The 23,665-nt window shown below is 51.3% G+C and overlaps 3 protein-coding genes across 9 annotated transcripts; 2 read left to right on the top strand and 1 right to left on the bottom strand.

Moving 5' to 3' along the window:
• The first annotated feature begins 1,514 nt into the window (after positions 1 to 1,514).
• Positions 1,515 to 9,588, top strand: B3GAT3 (beta-1,3-glucuronyltransferase 3). Its single transcript, XM_084764456.1, has 5 exons — positions 1,515 to 1,784; positions 3,338 to 3,512; positions 7,891 to 8,251; positions 8,431 to 8,721; positions 9,072 to 9,588. The coding sequence occupies exons 1-5, from the start codon at positions 1,703 to 1,705 to the stop codon at positions 9,168 to 9,170; spliced, it is 1,008 nt and encodes a 335-aa protein (XP_084620582.1). The 5' UTR covers positions 1,515 to 1,702; the 3' UTR covers positions 9,171 to 9,588.
• A 155-nt stretch (positions 9,589 to 9,743) lies between these two features.
• On the bottom strand, positions 9,744 to 11,738 carry ROM1 (retinal outer segment membrane protein 1). Its single transcript, XM_084758208.1, has 3 exons — positions 10,968 to 11,738; positions 10,343 to 10,589; positions 9,744 to 10,250 (listed from the first exon to the last, which is right to left on the bottom strand). Exons 1-3 carry the CDS (start codon positions 11,555 to 11,557, stop codon positions 10,032 to 10,034), a joined length of 1,056 nt encoding a protein of 351 aa, XP_084614334.1. The 5' UTR covers positions 11,558 to 11,738; the 3' UTR covers positions 9,744 to 10,031.
• Positions 11,739 to 12,013: 275 nt separating this feature from the next.
• EML3 (EMAP like 3) lies at positions 12,014 to 23,630 on the top strand. 7 transcript variants are annotated; one of them, XM_084758144.1, is made up of 22 exons: positions 12,014 to 12,336; positions 13,121 to 13,292; positions 13,366 to 13,626; positions 13,724 to 13,834; positions 15,220 to 15,287; positions 15,434 to 15,557; positions 15,787 to 15,957; positions 16,326 to 16,395; positions 16,469 to 16,579; positions 16,962 to 17,057; positions 18,222 to 18,377; positions 18,506 to 18,647; positions 18,978 to 19,159; positions 19,242 to 19,367; positions 19,444 to 19,575; positions 20,366 to 20,433; positions 20,964 to 21,052; positions 21,124 to 21,221; positions 21,353 to 21,440; positions 22,611 to 22,709; positions 22,949 to 23,079; positions 23,170 to 23,630. In XM_084758144.1, the coding sequence occupies exons 1-22, from the start codon at positions 12,315 to 12,317 to the stop codon at positions 23,371 to 23,373; spliced, it is 2,721 nt and encodes a 906-aa protein (XP_084614270.1). In that variant the 5' UTR covers positions 12,014 to 12,314; the 3' UTR covers positions 23,374 to 23,630. The 7 variants fall into 7 exon arrangements, with proteins under 7 accessions (XP_084614270.1, XP_084614268.1, XP_084614269.1 ...); XM_084758142.1 differs by having other exon boundaries at positions 12,015 to 12,336; positions 15,217 to 15,287; XM_084758143.1 differs by having other exon boundaries at positions 12,022 to 12,336; positions 13,369 to 13,626; positions 15,217 to 15,287.
• The last annotated feature ends 35 nt before the right edge of the window (positions 23,631 to 23,665 follow it).

The following is a 23,665-nucleotide window of genomic DNA, read 5'->3' as shown; positions in this document are numbered from 1 at the left end:
GGAAAACAAAACAAAACAAAACCTTTCTAGGCAGGGTGGTAGTTCAAGGCCATCCTCCTGAGACTACTAAGCAAGTTGGAAGCTATTTTGGGCTACATGTCTCAAAATTCAGTTGTAGAGATGATTAGAGAAAGACCAACTAGTGGATACTAGGTTAAAGGAAAGAAAATATTTTGCATAGCAGCATGACAATTCTTAAATGCTTTTTTAAAAAGCTAAATGACAGGATTTTGAATTTTTTTTATCATGATGCCACATTGAGAAATTGTTTTCTGATATGGACATCAATTTTGTGTGTGTGTTTTAATTGAATATATGTTGAAGCCAGTGTAACAAATTAGTTTGTATAATGGGACAGGATTCCAGGTAGCCTAGTCTGACCCTGAACTTTCAACCTTGATATGTAATGGAGTTACCTCCACTTTCCGTGGTGCACTGGGATGGCAGACATACACCACTACCCCCAGTTTATGTTGGTGATGGAAACCAGTGCATATGCTGGGCCATGGTACGTGCCGTTAGTCCCAGCACTCGGGAGGTAGGAAGATATCAGGAGTTCAGGACAGCAAGGGCTGTTAGAGAAACCTGTCTGGAAAAACAAAACAAGAAAGAAAAACCAGTGCATACTAAACAAATACTCTACTGAGGTACTTCCCTGACTAAGTATGTAAATTGTTAAGTATTAGTGGGTAAAGTCACCGTTGTTTTAGTAACAGTTTATAGACTTGGTACCTTCACCTCTATAGTCACTGAAAAGAGGTGATCCTGAAGATCTTGGAGTGGAAGATCTTGGAGTGGAATATCTAGAAGAAACATTAAAAAAAAAAAATGCCCTATGCTAATAACAATTTTGGCCAACCTAAAATGGAAGGGCTGGTGAGATGGCTCAACAGGTAGAGCACCAAGCCTGAGGTGCCAAGCCAGATCCTCACAGTCCTCTGCCCACCACGAACACACATGTTCTAACAGATAAATGTCAAATAGGGATGATTCCATCTGAACAATCTAGGTTGAAACCCTTCGATGTCTTAATGACCCTTTCACAGTGATCACGTAAGACCATCAGAAAACATTTATGTACAACTCATAACAGTAGCAAAATTGCAGTTATGAGGTAGCAATGAAAATAGTTTGATGGTTGGGAGGGGTCGCCAAAAAGTGAACTGTATGAAAGGGTCTCAGCATTAGGAAGGTTGAGACTCACTGGAACAGACCCAGCAAACTGGACTGGCACCTGGCAGGCCCTACCGAGAGTCCATTCATTGGTTGGATAAGTATTGAACAACTGAGCGGCCAGCGCTGAGAGCTGAGGCTGAAGGATGGATGGGTAAATCTAGAAAACAGGGGCAGGAGAGGGACTTGTGCCCAATTCCGACCTTCAAGGTGGAGCTAGAGCTAGGTGCGGGTGCACCTACTCTCAGTCTGACTAGATGCCACGACTGCTAGACACGGCGGATATAGCGTCACCATTCTGGTTGGCCTACCAGGAGGAGGGAACGGAAACTGCATAGGGGAAGGGCACCACTGGCCGGAAGTGGTCCCAGGTGGCGCTCGGAGACCCGGGTTCCCAGGCACTACCTAGGGAGCGGAGGAAAGCAGCTCGGGGCGGGGCGGCCGGGGCGGGGCCGGCGGGAGGGCCGAGGGTTGGGCCGACCTGTCCCTGCCGGTCCCGGTGGACCCCGCCTGCCCCGGCGGTGCGGCCATGAAGCTGAAGCTGAAGAACGTGTTTCTTGCCTACTTCCTGGTGTCGATCGCCGGCCTCCTCTACGCGCTGGTGCAGCTCGGTGAGCGGGGCGGGGCGGGGTGTGGAGGGCCATCCCAGACGCAGGTGATGAAACCCGCACACGGCTGCTTTTCCCTCTCGCTCGGGCCTCGGGAGCCCTCGATGGCCCCATGTCTAGAACTCTCGGCAGTCTGTGACTCTGCGCGGGTGCCAGCCAGGCCGTGAATGACCCCGCCACCGCCGTGCGTCCTATTTCCCACCCGTCCCCTTGCTCTGCCTCCTACTTACTGACACGTTTTTGAGAACACCCCCCACCCCCCACCCCGTACATTGTCCCCTCCAGTTCTTGACCTGCAATGTTTTTCCCTCCAAGGCTTATCTATTTCTCATCCTTCTGGTTTTAGATCAGATGTCACCTCAGGTGTTCCCTGACCTCCTTAGCTTAAGTAACCCTTCTTAGTCTCAGTCCTTTTTAATTATTTATTTCCTAAATGGCCCATATCGCAATTTGAAATGATTTTATTGATGTCAGCTTCTTCCACTAAAGTCAAAGCTCCTTGAGAGTGGGGACTATTCCCCCTTGCTTTATTCAATAAATGTTTATCTAGTAATGGAATCATCGAATTTACTGACAAGTCAGTGGTCACACGGCCATGGAGCAAATTGAATCCAGCTTTTTATACAGGAACTTGGTAAATGCCTTTCGGGTAGTGCCATTACGTGAGCCTCAAGCAATACAGGCTTTTTCCATTATTTATGAATGTGGAAGGTAAAATGAGGATCAGAAGGTAGAAAGGATAGAAAGGCTGACAGCAGGGCTGAGTTTGTAGCACAGTGGTAGAGCACCAGCAAGTGTGAGGCCCTTGGTTGGAGTCTCAGCAAAGGAAAAAAGAGTGACAGACAGAATTGATTAAAAATGAAGGGTTGAGAGCTGGGCAGTGGTGGCGCACGCCTTTCGTCCTAGCACTTGGAAGGCAGAGGCAGGTGATCTCATGAGTTTGAGGCCAGCCTGGTCTACAGAGCAAGCTCCAGGACAGCTAGGGCTATAGATAGAAAAACTGTATCTCAAAACAAAACAACACCCAGCTGGGTGGTGGTGGCGCACGCCGGTAATCCCAGCACTTGGGAGGCAGAGGCAGGTGGATCGCTGTGAGTTTGAGACCAGCTTGGTCTACAGAGTCCAGGACAGTCAAGGATACACAGAGAAACCCTATCTTGAAAAAAAAAAAACAAAAAATAAGATAAATAAACAAAACACAACAACAACAAAAGAGGAGTTGAATATGGCCCACCATTTGGAAAACAGGCCAATGGGTTATGGGTCTGAGGCCAGCTTGGGCCATAAAGCGACAACAATAAATTACCAATTAATTATAACATATGCAAACATAACAACAACAACAACAACAACAACAAAAAGACAACAATAAAAGAAAGATGAAGAGTACCTGCTGATTGAAAGAATGAGTTCCCCACCACCGTGCTAAACAACAAGTTAGAAGGGAAGTTTGTTTTGGCTGGCACTTAGGAAGCATTGACCCTGCATTGCTGAACTACAGGTCTTGTGGTTCTCTGTGGCAACTCCCTTTCCCTTTTGGTGCTCCCCGATACCAGGACAGCCTTGTGACTGCCTCCCTCCACTTCGAGCAGCATCGGAGCAGCTTCGGCAGAAGGACCTGAGGATTTCCCAGTTGCAAGCAGATCTCCGACGCCCACCACCTGCCCCAGCCCAGCCCCCTGACCCAGAGGCCCTGCCTACTATCTATGTTATTACCCCGACTTATGCCAGGTATGGTTCTGGGATGCTCAAGAGGTCTACACTGACCAAGAAGATGAGTTAGTTAATGATGAATTTGGGGAGGCATTGAACGAGGGGGTAATCCTTTAAACTAGAATTTGCCAAATGTTATGATAAATGATCTCTATCTTTATGTGTGGGAAAATGTTTTTTTTTTTCCCTATAAAAATAGACAAAGGAATATTAGGACGTAGATTACTGAGTTACTGCTAAACTTTGTAAGACAGGACAATAAAGTGTGAAAGAAGGTTTGAGTTTGTCAATGAGTTAACTCTTCTTAGGAATCTCTTGGTTAGAAAGTTCTAGTGCTGGGGGCTGGAGAAATGGCTCAGTGGTTAAGGGCACAGCCTGCTCTTCCAGAGGTCCTGAGTTCAATTCCCAGCAACCACATGATGGCTCACAACCATCTATATGTTATCTGATGCCCACTTCTGCAGATAAAGCACTCATATACAATAAATAAATCTTAAAAAAAAAAAGTTCTAGTGCTTTGATTAGATACAGATACTTAGCTGATAACTGTAATCCCAGTACTTAGGATACTGAGGGCTACTGACTTGTACCCATCCTGGACTACAGAGTAAGGTTTTCTCAAAACAAACAAACAAAAAATTACCCAACAACAAAACCAACTAACCAAAAATTCCTGATTAAAATGAAAAAAAAAAAAAAAAAAAAACAGAGCTGGAGCTGGGCAGTGGTGGTGCCCACCTTTAATCCCAGTACTTGGGAGGGAGAGGCAGGCGGATTTCTGTGAGTTCGAGGCCAGCCTGGTCTACGAGTTGAGTCCAAGACAGCTAGGGCTACACAGAGACATCCTGCCTTGGAAAAAACAAAAGCAAACCAAAAACCAGAGCTGGGCTCAGTGGAGTGGCACACACCTGTAATCCCGGCACTCTGGGAGGTAGAGGTATGCGAATCTCTGTGAGTTGGAGGCTAGCCTGGTCTACAGAGTCCAGGATGGCCAGGGCTATCACAGAGAAACCCTGTCTCAAAAACAAAAACAGTAAAATAAATAAAAAACAGGGCTAAGCAGGGTTGGTGGAAAAATACTTACTTAGCATTCACTAACAGTGAACCCCTAGCAGAGGGTTGGAGGACGTAGAAAGGGGCAGGTAGCGTGCTAGCTTTTAGAAACGTTTTTGTACAAGCTTCTGCTACTTTTCTTTTTTTTTTTTAACCAGGGTCTATGCTAGATGCTTGACCTTTTTCTTTCTTTCTTTCTTTTTCTTCTTCTTCTTCTTCTTCTTCTTCTTCTTCTTCTTTTTTTTTTTTTAAGTTCAGATCTTGTCTTAACACTGAGAAAACCAACTTGGAAATGTAGTTTGGGACCTGAAGCCAAAAGTCCTGTAAACATGCCTTCCACATGCCTTTCCGGACGCAGATGACTGGCCATCTAGTCAGCTGTAGATACCCTCACTCTCACACACTCAGACACACCACCAAACCAATGTAAATGGTAAGGAAACCCAGAAGAGGCAAACTGCATACTCCCAGTGATTTCTTTCAAACAATTTTGGGCTGTGTTACATCTCAAAATTAACCAAATAGTGGGGCATCGGTCCCATGCACCTTTTCTTTTTTTGTTGGTGTTGTTTTTCGAGGCAAAATTTCTCTGTGTTGGTCTTGGCTCTCCTGGTCTCTCTTTGTAGATCAGGCTGACCTTGAACTCACAATGATCCGTCTGCCTCTGCCTCCCAAGTGCTGGGATTAAAGGTGTGCGCCACCACGCCCGGCTTGGTCATGTGCACCTTTAATCCTCGCCCTTGGGAATCAGAGGCTGAAGGATCCCTTTGAGAGTCCTAGGCCAGCCTGGTCTAGGCAGTGAGTTCCAGGCGGGACAGGGCTTCACAGGGAGATCTTGTCTCTAAAAACAAAACAAAACAAAACAAACAAAAAACCTAATTAGGGCTTGGACAGATGGCTCAGAGGTTAAGGCTGTTCTTCTAAAAGTCCTGAGTTCAATCCTCACCAACCACATGGCAGCTCATAACCATCTATAATGAGATCTGGTGCCTCCTGGCCTGCAGGCAGAACACTGTATAAGTAATAAATAAATAATCTTAAAAACCTAAACCTAATTAGTTGAGCCATGCAGGGCAAGGTGGCACAGTCCTGTAATCTTAGCACTCAGGGAGGCAGAGACAGGTGGATTTCTATGAGCTCGAGGCCAGCCTGGTCTACAAAATGAGTCCAGAACAGTGAAGGCTACACAGAGAAACCCTGTCTCAAAAACAAAACAAAAAACAAAAAGGTTAAAAAAAAACCTATTTAAAGTAAATTAGAATTTGTTACTTTGTTTACTTATTTACTTTAAAATTTATGTGTATATGCCTTTGCCTGGGTGATTTATGTACACTGAAAGTGTGCACATGTCAGCAAAGACCAGAAGAGGGCAGTGAGTGCCCTGGAACTGGAGTTAGAGATGGTTGTGAGATGGAACAGATATTGGGAATCAAACACTGGTTCTCTGCAAAACCATCAAATTCTCTTAACCATTTTATTTTCTTTATTTCTTTTTTAAATTTAGAAGTAAAGCCTCACACTGGCTGGCAGCTATACTAGAAAGTATAGACCAGCTTACCATCTGGTCTACACTCCCAGAGATCTGCCAGCTTCTGCCTCTTGAATGCTGGGACTAAAGGTGTGCACCACCATGACCAGCTTACCTTGCTTTTCTAAAATACATCTTTGTCTGGGAGGCCTAGCTGGGTGGCATGTGCAAGGCCTTGGCTTAAATCCCTAACACGAAGACAAATAATATTTTGGCTAGGCGTGATGACGTACTTGTAGTCTCAACGCTCAAGCCCAGCCCTGAAGATTGTTGCGCTTGAGGCTGGTCTAGGGTATAGTATAAGACTGTCTCAAAATACTAATAAAACTGTTACAAAGTATTCATCTAATTTATTTTTATTTTCATTACTTTGTTACTTGGGGTTGAACTGCATACTGGCTAGGCAAACATGTTACCATTGAGCTATATATTATTCATCCTATTTATTTATTTTGGTTTTTTGAGACAAGATTTATCTGTGTAGCCCTCTGGCCATTCTGGGACTCTGTAGACCAGGCTGGCCTCAAACTCAGAGATCCGCCTGCCTTTGCTTCCCTAGTGCTGGGGTTAAGGGCCTGTGCTACCACCTGGGCTATTTATTTACTTCTTTGACACAGAGTCTCTCTCTCTCTCTCTCTCTCTCTCTCTCTCTCTCTCTCTCTCTCTCTCTTTCTTTGTCTCTGAATTTACTGGGTCTGGCCTCGAACTCACAGAGCTCTCTCTGCCTCTGTCTCCCAAAGGCTGGGATTAAAAGTGTGCACTGCTATACCCATCTTCCTCACCCAGTTTTATTCCTGAGTAAACTTGAGGCTCAGATTAAACCATTTCCCAAAGTATTTCACTTGATAAACGATAAAACTGAATATGCAGAGTGTGGTATCCCAGCACTAGGAGGCAGAGACAGGAAGACAGGAATTTAAGACTGTCCTCACCAGCATTACAGGATGAGGCCAGTCTAACTACATGAGACCTTGGGTCAAAAAACAGAACAAGCTGGGCGTGGTGGTGCACACCTTTAATCCCAGCACTTGGGAGGCAGAAGCAGGGAGATCTCTGTGAGTTCGAGGCCAGCCTGGCCTACAAAGTGAGTATAGGACAGCCAGGACTGTTGCACAGAGAAACCCTGTCTCGGGAAAAACAAAAAACAAAAAACAAAAAACAGAACAAATTACAAAATGAGGGTTGGGCGTGGTGGTGCACGCCTTTAATCCCAGCACTAGGGAGGCCGAGGCAGGTGGATCACTATGAGTTCGAGGCCAGCCTGGTCTACAGAAGTGAGTCTAGGACAGCCAAGGCTACACAGAGAAACCCTATCTCGAAAAACAACAACAACAACAAAAAAAAAAAAAAAAAGAAAAAGAAAGAAAGAAATTACAAAATGATGTAAACCCAGCTCCATCTGATCCCAAGTCATGTGTCCTGTAGTCTTGCCCCAGCCTGAAGTGGATGATGGCTGTGGACGGGAAAGGTAGGGCAGGTGGCCATCTGCATGAACTTGACACCCAAGGAAGAGGGAGGCAACTTGGCAGCCTCCTGATACTTGCTTGAATACCTGAAGTTCTGGGTTCCATCTTAAGTAACACACGTGCACACACACACACACACACACACACACACACACACAGAGACAGAGACAGACAGACAGAGACACAGAGAGAGAGAGAGACAGAGTCAGACAGACAGACAGACAAACAGAGACAGATGGACAGAGTCAGAATTGCACAGATGCTAGCAGTGGCCAGGAGCTGCTGTTGTCCTAAGTATAGTGGGCCAAGGTTCCCTGGCCCCTTCTTTTCTGCATTTCTCCCCCTGCAGGCTGGTTCAGAAGGCAGAGCTGGTTCGGCTGTCCCAGACCCTGAGCTTGGTGCCCCGTCTACACTGGGTGCTGGTGGAGGATGCTGAGAGCCCTTCCCCGCTGGTCTCGGGGCTGCTGGCTGCCTCTGGTCTCCTCTTCACACATCTGGCTGTCCTCACTCCCAAGGCTCAGCGGCTTAGGGAAGGCGAGCCAGGCTGGGTCCGGCCCCGAGGAGTAGAGCAGCGCAACAAGGCCCTGGACTGGCTCCGAGGCAAAGGGGGTGCTGTTGGGGGGGAAAAGGACCCGCCACCACCAGGGACCCAAGGAGTCGTGTACTTTGCTGATGATGACAACACTTATAGCCGGGAGCTCTTTAAGGAGGTGAGCCCTGGGATAAAGATGGAGGCCAGGGGGTACCAGTTTTCTTCTTTATCCTGCTTACCAGTGTTGATGTGGGCTGCTGGGTGAAGATGGTGATCAGTAAGGGAGGGATGCCAGTAAACGAAAGCAGTTCTTTTTCCTGGGCCACCTCTCTCTGTTTCTTTTCTCATCTCCATTAGATGCGTTGGACTCGTGGTGTCTCAGTGTGGCCTGTGGGGCTGGTGGGCGGCCTGCGCTTTGAGGGTCCTCAGGTACAGGATGGCCGGGTTGTGGGTTTCCACACAGCATGGGAACCCAACAGGCCCTTTCCCCTGGACATGGCGGGGTTTGCTGTTGCCCTGCCCTTGCTGTTGGCTAAGCCCAGTGCCCAGTTTGATGCTACTGCACCCCGGGGCCACCTGGAGAGTAGTCTGCTGAGTCATCTCGTGGATCCCAAGGACCTGGAGCCACGGGCTGCCAACTGTACTCAGGTAAGAGGTTGGAGAAACCTGTGTCGGGATGAGCAGCTGATGGGAGAAGCGGGAGAAACTGTCCAGACCTCTGACCAACTTTGCTTTTCCTCTGTTGAAAAGGCTACTGAGAGTTCAGGGTAGGGCTCTGGCCACTCCATCTTACAGACTTCTGTGAACCCATGTGAATGTCAGAGGCACAAGGAACAAAGCCCCATTTTAGAGGCAGTAAAGTTCCCCCACACCACATCTCGCACATTGTGCGCCCATTCTGAATGCGGAAGGGGTTGGGCTGGGGGCGGGACCCATCCTGGACCATGCCCCCCAGGGCCCTGCTGACGGCTGGTTCTGACCCGAGGCTTCCTTTACAGGTACTGGTATGGCACACAAGGACGGAGAAACCTAAGATGAAGCAGGAGGAGCAGCTAGGGCGGCAGGGCCAGGGCTCAGACCCAGCCATTGAGGTGTGACGGCTGTCTCACCCTCACTTCTACCTTATTTTAGGCACATACCTTGCAGGACTGGGCTCCAGGCCAGCCCAGGATGTGTGTGTGGGTTGTTTTTTTTTTTTTTTTTAAAGATGACCCCTCAGAAGCAGAGGTAGCCCCTCCAACCACAGGGTGTGGCCCAGCTGCTTCCTCCCTTCCCCCAGCCTGCCATGTGGCACTGCCCACAGACTGGGGACAAGCAGCTGTTGTATTGAGCCAGGTCAGCCCCATCTGGGGTGGAGCAAGATAGATGGACTCAGGAGGGAGGGTGGCTGAGGGAACTGGGTAACTTATTGGGGACACGCATGCACTGGGGGGCTAGAGGAGCTGGGCTGGACCCTCCCCACCTGAGCATGCGGATCTCCTTCCTACCTCTAGAATAAAGAATCTCAGCTTGGAAGGGCTTTGTGTCTCTCTTCACTTGGCTAGCCTCTTAGCTACTCTCTGATCCCCAGGGATCCGGCATCTCCCTGTTCCTACACAAGCCACGTTCTTCCTCTGCGCAGACGTCAGTCCCTCAGGCCCCATCCCCTTGACAAGAGAGCGAGCAGTGGCTTCCATTTAAAAACTTTATTGTAGAATCTGTATACTAGAAAGATTGTATACTGTATACTCCAGTCCTTTGGGTGCCACTTTCCTGTCACCCTCATGTATTCTCAGTCATGGTGGTTCTGGCCGCAAAGGCTGGGCTCCAGTACCCCTGGACCTCTCATCCTGGTCCAGCTCTGACTGCTCTAACGCTTGTAATCCCAGGGCCCCTCCTTCCCTGAGCCTGAGTAAATAAAGAATGATAAGTTCCCACATTTGTCCCCAACCCCCCACCCCCACCCCCCTGGCAGGTTACTAGGCCTCAGGTAGAACCTCCTTGGGAGGTTCCTCTTCTGGTGGGGCCTCCTCAGGTGCTGGCTTATGGGCAAGCCCTCCCTGCAGCCATGCAGTTTTCAGTATGTCCTTCAGCCCACCAGGAAAAAGATAGCCCTGGGTTTCTCCTTCCCCGTCAATGACTCCTCCAAGGCCCTCCAGCGCCGTCTGCAAATACCGCAAACCAAGGAGCACAAAAGCCTGTGGGGGAAGCAAGTGGAGAGAGAGATGGTCAGTGGGTTTGTGGCCGCAGGGCTGGAGGTGGAAGGAGGCAGGGGTCTTGGCTGACTGACCTGCAGCAATAAGGTGACAGCCAGCACGCTTCCCAGTGTGCCCGACAGACCCTGCAGGTGCCCCAGCAGCACCTCATGGCACCCTTGGGCCCAGAGGTTTAGGTTGGGCTGTCGAGGATCGAAGAGTGGATGGGCATAGGGGTCCGAGAGTTGGCTTTGCAGGCAGGGCCGCGGCGAGTGGGGGTTGCAACAGGAGAAGGGGACTCCGTCAATCAGGTATAAACCTTCCACGTTGCTCTGGATCCGACTGCAATGGCATAGGCAAGACAGTTAGGTGGATGCAGACAGAGGCCTGGAGGAGCATCTGAGAGCAAGGGCAGCTGAAAAAAAAATGATCGTGAAACATTTACTCAGAGCTTTACTATCCAAGCATGCATAATTGTTTATCTCCACAGCTCTGTAAGATAGGAGCCTATCTGAAAGACAAAGACAGGCACATTCATCTCCATTTTAGAGGTGAGGAATGGGCCCAGAGTGGTTTGGCAACATGCTCTGGGCAGCACAGCTGATGAGTAGAGTTGTAATCCACTCTCAGCCCTATTTACTGCATGTCTGGGTGAGAATTTCAAGGCAAAGGAGGGATTCTATGGAGGAGAAGGAAAAGAGAAGCAAACCAATCACTCACTCAACCACATCCTGGTCACTGGGGTCCAGGTAACGGTTGCTGACCCACTGAACACCAAACCAATCCTTGTAGCCGTGGCGCCCGCAGCAGTGGTACCTCAACTGTAACTCATCCATCAGTCGTTTGGCCTGACAGTGTCCAGGCACCTCTGTGTCCTTGTAGTGAGCCAAGGCAGCCTCCAAGCCTTCCTCCAGTCCCTGGTGCAGATTAATAGGCAAAACCAGGGCTAGCCCCAAGGCAAGGGTCAGTAGCCCCCCGCCTGCAGCAGTGCCAGCTGCCAGCAGTGGACTCAGGACCCCTCTCCAGGGAGGGTATTGAGCTGCATCCAGACTCGCCCGGCTGGCTCCTGCGCCTCCTAGCCCTGTGCCCAGAGCCACGGCTCCCGCTGCTAGTGCAGTCTGAGGCAGGGCAGGGAATGAACAAGAGGGAGCCAGGAAGGTGCCAAGGTGCCACAGCTGTACCAGGAGGTGCCCGCTACAGAGGAGGGTGAGGCCACCGGCCAGTGCCAGCAGCCAGGAGAGGAGCCAGATCCCTTGCGCCAAACGGATACGGGGTTGGAGGGGCAGCACCACGGGCAGCACCGGCGCCATCTCCCATCTCTGCCGGAGGGAGTGAGGAGCCGTCGGGGCTTGGGGTTGGCCGGGACAGGCAGGATGCTGAGTCAGCCCAGCCTGGCTTCAGCAGGGCTAATGCCATCCTGACCCCAATACCTTGGACATCCTCCCACTCCAGCCTTAATAACCCTCTGCCAGCCCCAATTCAGGATGCTTAGCCTTGCCCTTTAGGAAAGGCCCCGCCCCCAGGCAGAAGGCCCACTTCTTGACCCCGCCCTGCCCTTTCGCGGAAGTGAGAGTTTGGTACGCCCAGCTCCCGGCTTAGAGACCCAGACCTCAGGCCCCGTGTCCCCTCCCAGGTCCTCTGGGAGCCTGAGGGCCGGAAGCCAGGCTAGAGCCTGGCGAGGTGAAGGGTCAGCCGTGTGTCCCGCCCTCCCGATCAGAGCCTCGGGTCTCGGACAGGGAAGGGTTACCTGGCGTCCCGCCCCCCCCCTCTGGCCCGCCCCACTCCCGCGCTTGCTGGCTACTCCGGGTCCCGCGCCTGTTTGTGCTGCGGCGCTGGGGCTCGGGACGGCCCCATCATCGCACCCCGGGGAGCCCACCCCGGGAGAATAGCAGGCCGGGTTCCTTAGCGCCCCCTGCACGCCCTGTCCCCCCACGCCCGACAGCGCCCCCGGAGGGTGGCACGGCACCCGCCGCGCGCGCCCAGGGTGCTTCCTTCCCCTCTCCCCAGCCATGGCCCCCGCGGCTTAGACGCCTCCGCCACCACAGCTCGGAGCATCGCGGGGGCCGGATGGACGGGGCTGCGGGGCCCGGTGAGTACGGGGCGGGGCGGGCGGCATGGCCCGGATTCCCTGAGCGCCAGCCCGACGGGCACTGCCAGTGCTGGACGGCTGTTTAGTGGCGTGTTCTCCAGCTCTGCGCCCCAGGGACTCTGAGCACCCTCCTCAGTTCTTCAGGTTGTCAAATTCTAGTTCCTAGTAACCCCGTACTGTCACGTTGGACTTCCTTAGTGTCATTCTACTCCTTGGTTCTCTGTGCCCCTCTAAGTTTGCCTGAATTCTGGGTCACTCTGGGTCTTTTCCCCGGGAATTCCGGGTCTTTTTTATTTCAGACTCCCACAGTTACCTTGGGATGGTCACTGTAACAACTCTCCGCTGATATTCTAAACACTCACCAGATCGTGTTCCTTACACCCTGGCCCCTCAGCCTGACTTCACTGTCCAGTCCACTTTCCTGTGTCTCTAGCTTGACAGCGTTTGCATTTGGTAGAGACTCGCGCTTACTGGTAGGGCTGTGGATCCTCACCAGTCATGCTTTCCCCCCTCTCCACGTACCTCTGCAGTATTCCAGATCTACCCCAGGCACTTCATGGTACTCTGCCTCTGTGGAGGCTGAGACAGCAGCAGGAAGGGAGTTTTGCCAGGCTCACTGCCTGCCGCGCTAGGAGGAGGCCCTTGATCCCCTCCCCATGCCCATCCATCTCCGCCCTCTGGATGAGCCTCCAAAGCTGTGGACTGCTTGAAAGGGTAGGAGGACGGCACCACCTCCATCCTGCAGACAGTGGTGCTTTTCTGAGTGCTCTTGCCGCTTCCCCAGGTGAGGGCCCTGCTCACGAGACCCTGCAAAGCCTGAGCCAGCGGCTTCGGGTGCAGGAAGAAGAAATGGAACTGGTAAAGGCAGCCCTGGCAGAAGCCCTTCGCCGGCTCCGGCTGCATGGCCCCACCACAACCCTGCAGGGCTCTGGCACACCAGCTCCCACAAGGGACAGGTACACACGTCAACACATTCCTTCTTCCTTCTTGGGAACTTGGGGGCATCAGGTTAATTTGCTGTCTCCCCAGCAGCATTACAGTTCCCCCAGGACTGCCACCTACGTGCAGCCCTTCCTTGGTGAGTCGAGGCACCCAGACTGAGGGAGAACTGGAGATAGAATCATCCTCTGGACCCCCTGGCCTGAGCAATGGACCTCCAGCTCTTCAGGGGGCCAGTGAAGAGCCTAGTGGGACTCAGTCTGAAGGAGGGTGCAGCAGCAGCAGTGGGGCAGGCTCTCCTGGACCCCCAGGAATCCTCAGGCCTGTGCAGCCCCTCCAGCGTTCTGACACGTAGGTGTCCTATGGTGGTAGCTGGGATGGGGGGGCGGTGTGGGGTAAGTCTAGGAAGCAGGACTGTCAGGCTTGATTTTTCTTTCTGTCCCACCAGGCCAAGAAGAAATTCCTCCTCCTCATCCCCCTCAGAGCGGCCCAGGCAGAAACTCTCCAGGAAGGCAGCTTCCTCAGCCAACCTGCTCTTGCGGTCAGGGAGCACAGAGAGGTGGGTAAGCCTTCCCTTCCTCCCTCAACTTGCTGTACCCCAGGCTCAGCTTCTTGATTTTCTCCATTCCTGCGTGGGGTGGGTGACCTCATTACCCAATAGGAAGAAAGAAACAAAGCATTCCTTGGGACTCGTGCGGTGTTCTGGGCCCTGTGCTAAAACTCTCCTCTCTGTAACATCTTTGGTGAATGGGTGGCCTCTCATGCAGGCACAGAGAGGGAGTCAGTTGCCTGAGGTCACAGAGTCAAGCTCTGAACCCGCTAGTTCCACTGACCTTTTTCATATTGTAACATAACCTTTAAAATTCTAGGAGCTAAAAAGCTCCATGCCTTTTTTTTTTTTTTTTTTGGCATTGTTGTTGTTGTTGGTTTTTTGAGACAGGGTTTCTCTGTGTAGCCCTGGCTGTCCTGGACTCACTTTGTAGACCAGGCTGGCCTCAAACTCACAGAGATCTGCCTGCCTCTGCCTCCCGAGTTCTGGGATTACAGGCGTGTGCCACCATGCCCGGCTGCTCCCATGACTTTTTGTTTAGTTGAGACAGGGTCTCACACTGTAGCCTGGGCTGGCCTAAAAGGCATGGTAGGCCTCCTTTCTTGGCCTCTGGGGTGCTGGGTAGACACCTGGCAGCTCTTGTGACCTCCTGCAGATGGCTGTCTTCAGAGCCTCAGCTGACACCCACTCTCTACAAAGTCCTGCTCTGTCTGCTCCTGTAACATAAGGGACACTAGTACCAGGAAGTGGACCTGAAGTTCCATTCTAGCTTTGTCCTTTCTTGGCTTCTCTCATCAACTGATGGTCACCTGTCATTATCCTTTTGGGAGATTTTGCCCACCTCCAAGACTCCTGAAAGGCAGGCCTGGTCTATATTCTGGTTTTACTTTGGCCCCATTTTTTTTTTTTTTTTTACAAATATGGAAATAAAGAGGTTGATAGAGGCCTAGAAGAAAGGGCACAGGCTGAATTTTTTTTTTGTGTGTGTGTGTTTTGTTTTGTTTTTTTGAGACAGGGTTTTCTTGTGTAGCCTTGGCTGTCCTAGACTCGCTTTGTAGACCAGGCTGGCCTCGAACTCACAGTGATATGCCTGCCTATGCTTCCTGAGTGCTGGGATTAAAGGTGAGAGCCACCATGCCTGGCCAGGCTGTCTGTTTTACAATCCTGTTCTCTCATCTTTATATTACCTTTTCTTTTTTCTCTCCTTTTCTTCCTCCATTTCTTTTCTTCTTTGGAACTGAAAGTCCCCATCTCTCTAGAGCCCTGATGCTCTGACAGTGACTCCACAGTGACTCCCAGGTTGACTGGGAGAAATCTCCTTTCAGTATCTTAATCTCACTCCTCTCAGGTCTTGAAATTGATCCTAGTGTTTATGCTTTACCTCTTTCCAGTAGCCGTGGGAGCAAAGACCCCCTGTCTAGCCCTGGGGGTCCTGGATCTCGGAGGAGCAACTATAACCTAGGTATGTACAGAGAGAGCTGAAGGGGGGCACTCGGATGATGGAACTGGGGTTGGACCCTAAAATACTTTGGGGGACCTGTTAGGTATGCTGGGTATGCTGCTCTGGCCTTCTGGAAGGGAGGCTTACTTCTCTGCTTTTCTCTGTAGAAGGCATTTCAGTGAAGATGTTCCTTCGTGGCCGCCCCATCACCATGTACATCCCGTCTGGCATCCGAAGTCTTGAGGAGCTGCCCAGCGGTCCACCCCCAGAGACCCTGAGCCTTGACTGGGTGTATCCTATTCCCTCTAGTTCCATGGGAACCCCCCCTTCCCACTATGGCCCCCCCCCTGCTTCTTTACAGTTTCTTTTTGTGTCTGTGGGGACAAGGAATCCTCTACAGCATCCCATACCACCCCGCTGCAGATGGGAATGCCAAGTAAAAACTTTGCCATTTCATGCTTAACCTTTTCTCTTCCTGTCCTTGGTCTGGCCCTTTCCTTGACCATGGTCCCCAACACAGTTATGGGTACAGGGGTCGTGACTCTCGCTCAAATCTATTTGTGTTGCGCTCTGGGGAGGTGGTCTACTTTATTGCCTGCGTAGTAGTGCTGTACCGGCCTGGGGGAGGCCCAGGGGGTCCTGGAGGTGGCGGCCAAAGACACTACCGTGGTCACACAGACTGCGTCCGATGGTGAGGGTCTTGGGGTCTGGGGCTGATGGGCTTGATAGGGAGAGAGGGTCTGGCTGGGGGTGGAAAGGCAGGAAAGACAGTTGCTTTGCTGCTTCTTTTTTCTTTGTGGGTTTTTTTTTGTTTTGTTTTTTGTTTTTTGTTTTTCGAGACAGGGTTTCTCTGGGTAGCCTTGGCTGTCCTGGACTCATTTTGTAGACCAGGCTGGCCTCAAACTCACAGAGATCTGTCTGCCTCTGCCTCCCTGAGTGCTGGGATTACAGGCCTATGCCGTGGCACCCAGCTGCCTTGCTGCTTCTTAAACCAGGAGAAGGTGTCTTGGGTGGTCTTGAGAGAGACCCCTTCCCTAGAGTTCTCCTCCCCTTACTTAGCCTTGCTGTTCACCCTGATGGTGTTCGTGTAGCCTCAGGACAGACAGCTGGAGTGGACAAGGATGGAAAGGTAAGGGCAAGAAGGTAGGCTGAGGCGACAGACCAGCTTTCCTTCACAGTTCTGAGCCCTTCCCTTCTCCCAGCCCCTGCAGCCCGTGGTTCACATCTGGGACTCGGAGACACTCCTAAAACTGCAGGAGATTGGACTGGGTGCTTTCGAGCGTGGTGTGGGAGCCTTGGCCTTTTCAGCAGTGGTGAGCTGGGCACAAAGCTTCTAGATCTCTGTTTACTTGCTTGTTTGTTGAGGCAGGGTCTCGTGTACCTTAGGCTGTCCTCTAACTCAATGTGTAGCTGAGGGTATCTTTGAACTCTTGATTCTCCTGCCTCTCCCCACCAAGTGTTATGGGCATGTGCCACTATGTCTAGCTAGACCCTTCTTTTTGCTCAGGACATTACTCTTTCCTTTTACTAGGAAGCCTTGGGGAAGGCCTGGTGTTCTGGGCTCACACACCCAGTCCTCCTGAGAAAGAGCTACCTGTCAACTTCTTTTGCCCTCCTAACCTGTAATAGAAGCTCTGTCTAATGACAAGACTGTCCAGACCTCGAGAGCTCACAGTGCTGTGTCCCCATCCTCAGGATCAGGGCGCTTTTCTTTGTGTGGTGGATGATTCCAACGAGCACATGCTGTCAGTGTGGGACTGCAGCAGGGGAGTGAAGCTGGCTGAGATCAAGGTGAGGAGCCCAGCTGGCTTGATAGGTTCTGAGTCTGGGGTAAGGCAAGAGTGTTCCGATGCAGACGGACCCACACTTACATAGACAGACACTTCCTTTCTGGCGAGGGCAAAGCTGAGTTCTCTCAGCTTTTGTGAGAGAGTTCTTCTCATCTGTGCAGTGAGAACTATAGAACTACGGAAGTTCTAATGGAGAATCTAGTTTTTAGAGGATCAGGGCCCCCCCCCCCAAGATAGGATTTCTCTGTGTAGCCTTGTTTGTCCTGGATTCGCTTTGTAGAGCAGGCTGGCCTGGAACTCACAGTGATCTGCCTGCTTCTGCCTCCCAAGTGCTGGGATTAAAGGCGTGCACCACCACCGCCCGGTGAGGATCAGGTTTATTTATTTATTTATTTATTTACTTATTTATTTATTATTCTCTTTGCAGTGTTGAGGGTCAAACCAGGGCCTTGAGTATGCCAGGCCAGCCTTCTATTACTGCCCTACACCTCCAGCCTTCAACCAGAGTCTTGAAGAAAGAATTATCTTGGGGCCTCAGGGCTTCTGTAGCCCAGCTTTCTAGAAGCAGATTGAGTTGAAGAGTAGACTTTGGTGGCACAAATTTGTCGATCCCAGCTACTCTGGGGGCTGAGCAGATGGAAAGAGGGCTGAGGACAGAGCCCAATGGAGTGTTAACCTGGCACACACAACGCCCTGAACTCCATCTTAGTACTGCAGTAAAAATAAATGTGAAAGGCTGGGCAGTGGTGGTGCATGACTTTAATCCCAGCACTCGGGAGGCAGAGGCAGTCAGAGTTTGAGGCCAGCCTGGTCTACAGAGCAAGTTCCAGAAGAGCCAGGGCTGTTACACAGAGAAACCCTGTCTCGAAAAACAAAACAAAACTGACGAGTCAAGAGCTAGGTGTAGTGGTTCATGACTGTAATTCTGGTACTGGAAAAGCTGCAGCAGTTTTACTGAGAGTTCTAGACCCAGTACTTGAGGCAGATGCAGGTAGATTTCTGAGTTCGAGGCCAGCCTGGTCTACAAAGGGAGTTCCAGGACACCCAGGGGTACACAGAGAAACCTGTCTCAAAACAACAACAAAAACCAAAGAAAAGAAACAAGAAAAGAAGCATCAAAACTCAGGACTTAGGGTGGCTGAATCAAGTGTCTTCCTTTCTGCAGAGTACAAATGACTCAGTGCTGGCTGTTGGCTTCAGTCCTCGTGACAGCAGCTGTATTGTCACCAGTGGAAAATCTCATGTCCACTTTTGGAACTGGAGTGGTGGGACAGGGGTCCCTGGGAATGGGATCCTCGCCCGGAAACAGGGTGTTTTTGGGGTGAGGTGTGGATGGGTGAGGCGGTGGGGCTGAGTACTGTAGATTCTGATGCGCCCTAGTACCCCCAACTGGCCTGTAACGTCTGGTTTTTGCCTTTCACTCTGACCTGTGTTCTCTGCCCCCTCCAGAAATACAAGAAACCCAAGTTTATCCCCTGCTTTGTGTTCCTCCCTGATGGGAACATTCTCACTGGAGACTCCGAGGGGAATATTCTCACCTGGGGTCGGAGTGTCTCGGATTCTAAGACCCCAGGCAGGGGTGGGGCCAAAGGTATGTGATTGGGGCTAGCTGTTAGGATGTCTGTATCTTAGAAATTCTGTGGGAACAGAGCAGAGGGTTTCCTACATTTTTACCCTGAGAACTGATGAACTCCCTATGGGGGCTGGTCTAGAAAAGGTGGGGAACCATATGGTAAAGGAGAGAAGGCTTAAGGTTTGGGTTTGTTAGCTCTTGGGTTCAAAGTTCGGCTGGCTACTATTTCTATGAGCTGAGTTGGCAGTCACGGGGCTTGGAAAGTGTTCTGTGGGTGCTCAGTAGCTGAAGTTATTCTGTGCAGTCATGCTCTAAGCTGCCCCTTTCCCTATTTCCCCAAACTATAAGGGCATGACTTACCCAGGGCTTTACCAACAGAGACCTACACAATCGTGGCCCAGGCCCACGCTCATGAGGGCTCCATCTTTGCCCTGTGTCTCCGACGAGATGGGACAGTGCTGAGTGGTGGTGGGCGGGACCGCCGGCTGGTACAGTGGGGGCCTGGGCTGGTGGCCCTCCAGGAGGCTGAGGTGAGAGGTGGGCCTGGGGTCAAGGACGGGACGGGGAAGAGGAATGGTCAGGGGGCTTTTGACATTCTGTTATTACTTGTAGATTCCAGAACACTTTGGAGCTGTGAGGGCCATTGCTGAAGGGCTTGGCTCGGAGCTGCTGGTGGGAACCACGAAGAATGCATTACTGAGGGGAGATCTGGCTCAGGGCTTCTCCCCTGTTATCCAGGTTGGGGGCCAAAAGTCAGGGAAGGTGGGAAGGGAGTTTGGGGAAGAGCAAGGGTGACAAACTATGTCTGCTGCAGGGCCACACCGATGAGCTCTGGGGACTGTGTACACATCCCTCCCAGAACCGCTTCCTCACCTGTGGCCATGACCGACAGCTCTGCCTGTGGGATGGGGAAGGCCATGCACTGGCCTGGAGCATGGACCTAAAGGTAGAGTCAGCTGCCCTCGGTCCACCATGCTACACCTGCTCTGACTCCCTAACATGGCCTTTCCTTCTGCGTCTGGGACAACCAGTTGTTACAGGCTATTTAAGTATGGATTCTGCACAGACTGGTCAAAGTAATGCCTTGTGCTACCTGGGCTTTGCTGCTGCCTCCTGCCTCTTCTTGCTTCAGCAGCTACGTAGTTAATCTGTAGCACAGAGAGGCATTTCAGCATCTATCCCTTACTGAGCTCTATCCCAGGTCTCCTCTAGCCCCTTCTTCTCTGGTTGCCTTGCGAGGAGCCTTTGAAGTTACTAAGATGACAAAGTGTCCATCCAGCTTCCCTTCCAAGAAAGCCATCTTTTATTAACCCTTCCTCTTAATTAACACTTACATACATACTCAGTTTTGGTGGTGACCCAGGCAGGCCTTTTCCTGCCCCACTTCCCTGGCCCTTGTCCTCTATAGTGTTTCCCCTTACACTTTGATGTAGCGTCTACTCTCCTCCCCTTATCCTCCTGTCCCTGAAGCCTCTCTCCTCAAGCCACAGGCCCCTTAGGGATGCATTTTCTTTCTTTCTTTCTTTCTTTCTTTCTTTCTTTCTTTCAAATGGCTTTTCCAGCCAGGTTTTCTCTGTGTAGCCTTGGCTGTCTGGGACTCGCTTTGTAAACCGGGCTGGCCTTGAACTCACAGCCATCTGTCTGCTTCTGCTTCCCGAGTGCTGGGATTAAAGGTGTGCACCATCGTGCCCGGCTCAGGAATGTATTTTCTTGAATTTACCTTCTCTCTTCCCTAGGAGACGGGTCTATGTGCTGACTTCCACCCAAGTGGGGCAGTTGTGGTTGTAGGACTGAACACGGGGAGGTGAGAGAATATACCAGATCTCCCGTGAAGAGAAGCAGGGAGGTCTGAGAAGGGCTCTTGGTAACAGGGGAAGGGACAAGAGGTGACCAAGGCTAACTTAAGTGTTGAACCACACCCTTTCATGTTCAGATGCTTCTCTGTAGCCCAGGCATCCTCTCCCCTGCCCTGCTGCCACCAAGCTTTCCCCAGCTATGTTCGAGTGTGGGAGTAAACGGGGTAGCAGCCCGGGATGGGGAAGCAGTGGGATGAGGAGGTGTGGGTGTGGGTGGGCAAACAGGGAAGTGACAGGCTTTCTGACTCCACAGGGTTTTTGTGGTAGGCCTGGTTTGTAGTTTCTGACTCCTTTTCCAGGAGGCATCAGAAGCCCCTCAGCTTTTATCTGCCCTCAGCCTCTTCCCATTCCCTCGCCTAAGACTGCAGGGGTGGCCTCTCTCCAGATATCACAGCTTTTCTGAGGTTCTCTGTCTCGTCATGCATCCTGACTCTCTGCCCCCTGGGCGTGGGCTCACATCCTGCCCTCTCCCTTTCAGGTGGTTGGTTTTGGACACGGAGACCAGAGAGATTGTGTCTGATGTCACTGATGGCAATGAACAGCTCTCAGTTGTCCGGTACAGCCCAGGTGGGAGCCATCCCCACCCTGGACTCGGATCCTGCTCTGGCTCTTCTTTGTCTGAATAACTCTCTTTGTAGATGGGTTGTACCTGGCTATTGGTTCCCATGACAACATGATCTACATCTATAGCGTTTCCAGTTGTGGCACTAAGTCCAGCCGCTTTGGCAGATGTATGGTAAGGATGCTGGGGTGGGAGGTGGGATTTGTTACCCGTGGGCACGGAAACAGGGCTTTGATGCATTAAGGGCTAGTCTGGGGATTGGAAATGGTAGCTAGCTTGTCAAATTCTTGATTCTTGTTCCACAGGGGCACTCCAGTTTTATCACTCACCTCGACTGGTCCAAGGATGGGAATTTCATTATGTCCAATTCTGGGGACTATGAGATTCTTTACTGTGAGTGGCAGGGAGATGGGATCGTTTAAACCTGTTTTTTTGTTTTCTTTTGTTTCATCAGGTTGGTCTAGACTTCTCTATGTGGCCAGTGCTCTCCTGTTATCTGTCATCCTCCTAATTACCTCTTCCTAAGAGATTATAGATGTGGTGCTGATGAGGCTTCTGGTCAGGAGGGAGGGTAGTATTAGGGGAGCAGCGAGCAGAGGGGCAGATATGGAGGCAGAATGAAGTTGGAATTGCACACATAGGAGAGATCCTGTGACTAGGTAAAGCAAATTACAGCTTAGCACTATGTCTTTTTCCTACAAGAACTTGCAGGAGTTGAAAAATGGGCCAGGCTTGGTGGCCTTTTATCCCTGAACTTGGGAGGCAGAGGTAGTTCAGTGGATCTCTAGGAATTCAAGGCCAGCCTAGTCTACACAGTGAGTTCCAAGCCAGCCAAGGCGACATAGCAAGTCCATGTCTCAAAAAACACAGAGAAACCCTGTCTCGAAAAACAAATAAACAAAAGGGTATTAGCCATTGGGCAATCAGTGGTGCACGCCTTTAATCCCAGTACTGGGGAGGCAGAGGCAGACAGATTTCTGTTAGTTCCAGGGTTAGGTTCCAGGCTCTGAGGCCAGCCAGTTCTACAAAATGATCCCAGGACAGCCAAGGCTATACAGAGAAACCATGTCTTGAAAAACCAAAAAACCAAAGCAAAGGAAAAAATGATGCACTAAGAAAAGATTGTTTTGGGATAGTTCCCCAGGCCAAGTGTCGAGGGGCTGATTTAGGAAGGAGAGGATGAAGAGACTGTTAGAACTTTATCCGGAGGCTGAGGCAGAAGAGTTGGGAGTTCCAGGAATGTCTAGGTGAGGCACATAAACTCTTTCTCCCTCTCCTTCTCTCTCTCTCTCTGAGACTGGATTCCCTCTGTGTTGCCCTAGCTGTTCTCAAACTCACTTTGTAGACCAGGGTGGCCCCAAACTCAAGAGTCTGTCTGGCTCTCTAATACTGGGATTTAAGCCTTGCTTAGACTATCTCAAAGCCAGACCAAATCACACCTCCTCTCGAGAACTCAGGAAGCACATAGTGGGGTTCATAATGCACAGCTACAGCTGTGATCAGGTCACACTCCCAACTGAGGAAGGAATGAGAGCTGAGCAGGCTGGGGCAATTTCTACCTAGGGGACGTGGCTGGAGGCTGCAAACTCCTAAGGAACCGCTATGAGAGCAGAGACCGAGAGTGGGCTACCTACACCTGTGTGCTGGGCTTCCATGTCTATGGTGAGCCGGGAGCCGGGACCGGTTAGGAGGGCTGGGGGAACAAGGTGGAACCCATTCTGGCCTCAGAATGCTGAGTGTGTGTGTCATCGCGGGGTGGAGGTCATCGCACCAAACAAATCCAAGCAAGAGGCCCTTTTGGTCTTTGGGACTGGAGCGCAGTGGCAAGCTGGAAACCCAAAACACTGCAGCTCTAGGTTGTGGGTAGCAGCAGCACGGCTGAGGCCACTTTGTTGTGTTAGGTGTGTGGCCTGATGGCTCTGATGGGACAGACATCAACTCCCTTTGCCGCTCCCACAATGAACGTGTGGTGGCTGTAGCAGACGACTTCTGCAAAGTACACCTCTTTCAGTACCCGTGCGCTCGAGCCAAGGTGAGGCCTCACTCAGGGGACCATTGGGCCCAGCTGGGTAGACCTGGGACCCCGGCCATTGCTGCAACTGTACTTTTTTTTCTGATCCAGGCGCCAAGTCGTATGTACTCAGGCCACGGCAGTCACGTGACTAGCGTCCGGTTCACACACGACGACTCATACCTTGTTTCGTTAGGTGGCAAGGACGCCAGCATCTTTCAGTGGCGAGTGCTGGGGGCAGGGAGCTCTGGACCCACCCCTGCCACGCCGTCTAGAACTCCCTCGCTGTCCCCTGCCTCCTCCCTGGACGTGTGATCTATGCTGGATGGTCTTGTGCCTCTGGTACTGTGGCATTGCCCGGCCCTGGCCAAAACTTCTAGGACCAAGGACAGTCCTTTCCTGGGCTGGCTTTTTCTTTTACTTCATACATTCCCAATCGCGCATTTTTCCTGGAGGGGCGAAACCCCCCTCTCCCCATTGCACACACCATAACGACTCGCTGGCTGAGCCGGGCAACCCCGGCTCCGACTCCTTCTGCCTGGTGAGGGGCAATAAAAAGAAAAAAAAAGTCACCGGCTGGTGGTTTTGTGTGGCGGGTGCCTCAGCA

The sequence above is a fragment of the Acomys minous genome (genome assembly GCF_964271855.1).
Source record: "Acomys minous genome assembly, chromosome: 2".
NCBI lineage: Eukaryota > Metazoa > Chordata > Mammalia > Rodentia > Muridae > Acomys > Acomys minous.
The sequence above is the reverse complement of the archived record's forward strand: the minus strand, read 5'-3'. Positions and strand labels throughout refer to the sequence as shown.

Coding starts and splice junctions, on each gene's coding strand:
- ROM1 (XM_084758208.1), bottom strand. CDS start 11,557: ATGGCGCCGGTGCTGCCCGTGGTGCTGCCCCTCCAACCCCGTATCCGT. Junction 10,590..10,967: donor AGTGACCAGGATGTGGTTGA/GTGAGTGATTGG, acceptor ATGCCATTGCAG/TCGGATCCAGAGCAACGTGG. Junction 10,251..10,342: donor CTGTCACCTTATTGCTGCAG/GTCAGTCAGCCA, acceptor CTTCCCCCACAG/GCTTTTGTGCTCCTTGGTTT.
- B3GAT3 (XM_084764456.1), top strand. CDS start 1,703: ATGAAGCTGAAGCTGAAGAACGTGTTTCTTGCCTACTTCCTGGTGTCG. Junction 3,513..7,890: donor ATTACCCCGACTTATGCCAG/GTATGGTTCTGG, acceptor CTCCCCCTGCAG/GCTGGTTCAGAAGGCAGAGC. Junction 8,252..8,430: donor GCCGGGAGCTCTTTAAGGAG/GTGAGCCCTGGG, acceptor CATCTCCATTAG/ATGCGTTGGACTCGTGGTGT.
- EML3 (XM_084758142.1), top strand. CDS start 12,315: ATGGACGGGGCTGCGGGGCCCG. Junction 12,337..13,120: donor GGACGGGGCTGCGGGGCCCG/GTGAGTACGGGG, acceptor CCGCTTCCCCAG/GTGAGGGCCCTGCTCACGAG. Junction 16,396..16,468: donor GAGTGGACAAGGATGGAAAG/GTAAGGGCAAGA, acceptor CCCTTCTCCCAG/CCCCTGCAGCCCGTGGTTCA.